Source organism: Vairimorpha ceranae (assembly GCF_000988165.1).
Source record: "Vairimorpha ceranae strain PA08 1199 chromosome Unknown NODE_172, whole genome shotgun sequence".
Lineage (NCBI taxonomy): Eukaryota > Fungi > Microsporidia > Nosematidae > Vairimorpha > Vairimorpha ceranae.
In genome coordinates this window covers 1-5,328 of record NW_020169467.1, presented here as the reverse complement: position 1 = coordinate 5,328, position 5,328 = coordinate 1, and the positions used below count along the sequence as shown (strand labels likewise).

Below are 5,328 nucleotides of genomic sequence, written 5' to 3'. Positions count from 1 at the left end.
AGGAGATCCAAATGGAAAGAATCTTTTAAACATTATTTCTAAATCTTGTAAACTCATTTTACCATTGGGATATTTTGCATTAAATTCTGATGACCATTCCTGTAAATCTTTAATTGCAAAATGTGGAAATTTTTTCGAATCGTCTACATCGAAATTTTTTAGGGAGCTTGATCTGTTTCCCATGGGTTATTGTAACAATAAAATTGTTATGAATAATCAAAATAAAATACGTTTTGTTATTTACAGTAAACTACATCTTGTTACTTAAGTTAAATACATTTATTTTGTAAAGTAAACTACATTTAAAAATTAAAATATTTTGTAATTTAAAAATATAATATTATAATATTTAATTAAGAATAAAAAAATAAGATGAAAAAAAAGCAACAGTAAAAACATGGAGACGTTTTAAGAGCCAAAAAGCTTAACTCGAAAATGCAAGATAAAGAAGCATACAAAATATACCAACCCTAAATTTTAACTGGAGTTTATAGCGCGCCTAGTGCTGCATGACATATAGAAAGCCTGAAGGCGGTTTTGTCAAGATTTGAAAGAATGACAAGAAACAGCTGCAATTTAACATCTAAAGTGTATAATGAAATTTTAAAAAACCAAACATTAGATCAAATAGAAAAGAGTATACAAAGTTCATTCCGGAGACAACAAACAGTTTTTGTCTTACAGAAAATTAAAGAAAGAATCTACAAAAAGAACTAAGACGTTTAAAAAACTGGTTGAAATTATTACAACAAAGGAAGAAGAACATATTCTAAGAATAAACGATAAGATATTTAACACTATCTAAGCATTAAAAGAAAGAAACGTTGAGGATGGTGAACGAGTTGGATAATACTAGGAGACTTAACAAAATACGATGTGCTGGATTGTATTAACAGACATATAAATGAGTTTACAAAAACATTAACTCTTAAAGTCTAGCTAATACAGTTTGTGTAAAAAAAACTGAACATAAGTTGTACCGATATTAATTGATCAATAAAATTATCTAATTCAATAAGTTGATTTAAAAATTATTTAGAGAGCTAAGTTTTTTAATATTTTTTTAAATATCGTAAAAAGTTTGATTTTTTGTTTTTATAAAAAGTGTTTCAAAAATATGACTAAATTTAAAAACTTAATACCGTGTGTATAGATCCGAAGCTTCATAGAATTTTATAGCTCTTTTTTTGAAACTTTACGCTAGTTTTTGACATGTTTCTACTATTATTAAAATCCATACAGCTTGTTCAGCAGCTTTTAATTCTTCCTTAGTTTTTATAATTTATTTTGATAATTTTTGTTTTAAATGGCACAAAGTATTTAAATTTGGTTTAAATCTGGAGGTTGTGGTGGCCAAGAAAGCAGTTTGATTTTTTAATAAAGTAATTTTTGACAAGTCTTGATGTATATTTCGGATCATTATCTTGTTGAAAAGTAAATGTTTCTATTCCCATTTGTTCGACTAACAAATGTAGACTTTTAGCGAAAATATTCACATATGCTACAAAATTCGTAATACCATCTATAAAAACTAGTTTCACTACTCCATAGTATGAGAAATATACTCACACCATTACAGAGCCTTCCTTAGTATATAACTGTACCAAAATATTTTTTGGAGAAAGGCCTGTACACGGCTTTCTCCAAGTAAAAACTCTATTATCATTTCCAATAAGATTGAATTTACTTTCGCCGGAATAAATTATGGTTTTTATAGTTTCATGAGACATGTATATAATTTTTTCAAAATTTCTTTCCTTGCTAAAATATATTTTTTTGATAGGATAGGCTTTTTTGTTGCCAGGTATGCATCAAAACCATAAAAATTGGGTGTTCTTTTTATAGTTGAATGAGATATCACTATTATGATTCTTTCTAAAAACTTAGCTGACAACATTCCAAAGAAGTTTTAGGTTTATTTTAAAGCAATAATAGTATTATACCATCCTTTAAAAGAGTTTTTGGCCTTCCATTTTCTTTTAAATACACAAGTTGCCCAATTTTTTGTACTGAGAAGGGTTTTTAATACAATACTCTTAGATACACCAATTTGTTCGGCGATTTTGGCCTGTATCATTTTTTGATCATAAGGACAAACAATTTTCAACTTGAGCTCAGGCGCAAGTTGAATAGGGATTAAAAAAAAATGTAAAATAAATAAGATTTTGAGGGAAAATTTACAGATCATTTTTAAATTCCTTTAAGAAAAATATATTTTTTCAAATCCCTTTTTTATAAAAAAACGGAAAATTAAGCTTTTTACAACAGTTAAGAAAAATCTAGAAGTAAAATTTTTAGATAAGCACATAAATCAAATGATTATATTGATCAATTTATACTAGTAAATTGATATTCCGTTTTTTTAAAACAAGCTGAATATTTAGCTTAAATTTTTTAGAAGACACAAAGTGTTTAAAAAAATTTGACCAATATAAATAAAATTTCTATAAAATAGAAAGAAATTTTAATAAGAAAATAGAACTTGACAAAAATAGATTAAAGATAGAATAGAAACACGAAAAGATAAGGAAACATCGAATGGAGAAAAGAAAATAATATACTGCACTAAGAAAATCGGGTGTTTTAGAGTTTCTAGTGAACTACCAGACAAAATTGCACTCTATAAAAAAATATTGACAAACCACAAAAAGAGTGTTTGGGACAGAAAAAGGAAACACAAGATATAAACAAACAGAGGAAAGTTTTTTAAGGACATAGATTAAGAAATTTCAAAAATTAATGATGAATCGTAAATCTACCAACCGAATGAGGGATTCACCAAAATATGGAACAAGATATGGAAAAATGAATAACAGAAGTACAAGGAAATCTTGTCATATATTGTCTTTGTCCTTAAACACGAGCAAGGGCCTAGAATTAAAATGTATCCCCTAGCTTGGAGAATGTAAAGAAATAATTAAATACCTACTAAATTGAAAGGTCGCTGGTCCAGATAATACCTGATACTTTTTTTAAAAAAACGATAACCACATTTCATAAACCTTTCTATATATGTGTCAAAAAAATTACTAATAACCTAACCCTACAGCTAGCGCAAAAATGGACAATTACAGGAAACATATTCCTTATACCAAAAGAAAATTGTGCACCAGGCGAAGATTTTAGACTTATTACATGCCTGTCAAATATTAATTATTTTATAACAAAATGTGTAGCTATTATAAGGCTTGGGTCAAAAATCACATTGTAATTTTTACCCCTAAAATAAAAAATAAATAAAAATTTTTAATCTAATTTCTAACTAAAACTAAAAACTATTTTTTTTAAAATTCAACACCATAATATTCATGATAAATTTTTAAAATGTCTTTCATTTTTTTATCAGTTTCTAAAATAATATCTGTATCGACATGTAAAGATTCTAAAATCTTATTTTCGGTGATGCTTTGTTCAATAATTAATTCTTTGACGAAAAATAAAAAGAAAACTATTTGTTCTAACCAAATTATTTAAAACGTCGGTGGAACCCTTCAATACTATTCATAGTTCTTGGGACTTTATTAATTGCCCTACTAAAACATTCCAAAATTCTATGCTCTTATTACTATCATCAAAATTTTAATATTTAGTTTGAAATTGAAATTTACTTCAAACATTTATTATTTAAGTTTCAAAATATTTTATTATTAATTAATTTTTTAGAGTAAAGGCATGAATTTTAAGAATAATAACAAAATAAAATTACACTAAAAAAATATTAAAGCAAAAATTTACAACAAAAGCTTAATAGGACTTTATTTAAAAAATGGTTATGTCCCGCAAGGACATCTCAATCATAAATATAGAATGTTGGGAACAATTCAAGGCAAGCAAATTTTGAAGATATTTCCCTCTGCCGATCCTGCGGAGAAATTGTTAAAAAAAATATATTTATTCGAGTATATATATAAGTTTTCTTGTTTTTATTCATTACAGGCCATCTTTGAGACTTCAAACTCCGAGTCCATTATCTTAAAGTTTTTCTTCTCAGTACCTACTTTTATTTCAGGTAGGCGTCAAGGCTTTGGCGACTAGTTATGATTATGGTTTCCGATGTCATCTTGAGGACTCTTGTTTGTAAATATGCCTCGGTTTGTAACTCTAATCCTAGGTCGTTTGCATATATATAGGCAACGTACAGAGAAGTTATAATAATTTTTATTAAGATATTGTACGAGATCTATTACTTTTATTAAGTGGTGAAAAATACACTCACATTCGATTTTTAAAGAAGCAGAAAACACTGCTGTATACATTTTAAGATAAATTATAAGCCATTTTAAGTATTTAAATTACATGCCGTGGCAGAGTTTCAATTCAATTTAGAGCCAACTTCTACTTTAAAACTGTTATAAATTTACAAAAAATATTTACTTAAAGAAAAAGTTAAATACTGCGCACAATTGCTCAGCTCTAAAAATTGCAGTCAACACCGGCCTTACATATTTTTCTGATAAAGTTTCTTCAACTTTCCTTTCATCATCCAAAATTTCAGTAGGTTCACAACTTTCGACTATATTTTGTTCATAACCTTCGACTATCTTCTGTTCACAACTTTTGACTATCCTCTGTTCACAACCTTCTGTTGTCCTCTCACTATCCCAATCCATCAATTTAAAATCCAATGTTAAAAGTGAAATAAGACCATTAGTTATCTCAGATCTTCCTACACGCGAATCTACTATCATGCGATTTAAACTATAGACCGATAACAAATATAAAACAAATACCTTCATCTTTAGAAAAGGGGTTTTTTATTTATATTTATAATTTAATGTTAATTTTTTAATCAAAGTTTATAAAGTAATTAAATATAGGAAAATAACTTAAATATCAAACAATAGTGTAAATTTTACGTATAACGACTAAACAATATTTTTATAAAATATTTTTCACAAAATTAAATACTGATATTTAAATAAATCTTAATGTAAATTATTAGATTAATCTTAGAATGTGTACATTAAAATCTAATAAATGTTAATTATTAATAAATTATTTTGATGAATAAAAAATTAAAAAATAAAGAGAAAATAAAATCACAAAAATGTTAAGTGTAAAATATTAAAATACAGGTAATTTTAATACATTCAATTAAAGTATACAATTAACTTATTTTTCTAAAGTTTATCTATATATTAAAATAAAAAAGCATAAATACAACTTTTTACAAATATCATAAATTTATGAAAAATTGGAAGATTAAAGTAAAATGTTAGAATTTATACTTAATAGACACATACATATTTTTAATAAAAATAAAAATGATTATTTATATGTTAGGATTAAACATAAATTAAAATTTAATATGAATATATGCATAATAAT

The 5,328-nt window shown here is 25.8% G+C and overlaps 4 protein-coding genes across 4 annotated transcripts; 1 reads left to right on the top strand and 3 right to left on the bottom strand.

Moving 5' to 3' along the window:
- On the bottom strand, window positions 1-183 carry AAJ76_1720005146 (calcium-binding protein of the recoverin subfamily; the record flags this gene model as incomplete). Its single annotated transcript, XM_024474246.1, has 1 exon — window positions 1-183. A coding segment is annotated over one exon (183 nt), but the record flags the coding sequence as incomplete, so codon positions are not given.
- Window positions 184-1,565: 1,382 nt separating this feature from the next.
- AAJ76_1720003599 (hypothetical protein) lies at window positions 1,566-1,730 on the bottom strand (the record flags this gene model as incomplete). The annotated part of the gene is made up of 1 exon (XM_024474245.1): window positions 1,566-1,730. One exon carries the CDS (start codon window positions 1,728-1,730, stop codon window positions 1,566-1,568), a length of 165 nt encoding a protein of 54 aa, XP_024329668.1.
- Window positions 1,731-2,739: 1,009 nt separating this feature from the next.
- Window positions 2,740-2,895, top strand: AAJ76_1720002589 (hypothetical protein; the record flags this gene model as incomplete). Its single annotated transcript, XM_024474244.1, has 1 exon — window positions 2,740-2,895. One exon carries the CDS (start codon window positions 2,740-2,742, stop codon window positions 2,893-2,895), a length of 156 nt encoding a protein of 51 aa, XP_024329667.1.
- A 1,475-nt stretch (window positions 2,896-4,370) lies between these two features.
- On the bottom strand, window positions 4,371-4,736 carry AAJ76_172000593 (hypothetical protein; the record flags this gene model as incomplete). Its single annotated transcript, XM_024474247.1, has 1 exon — window positions 4,371-4,736. One exon carries the CDS (start codon window positions 4,734-4,736, stop codon window positions 4,371-4,373), a length of 366 nt encoding a protein of 121 aa, XP_024329666.1.
- Window positions 4,737-5,328: the final 592 nt, after the last annotated feature.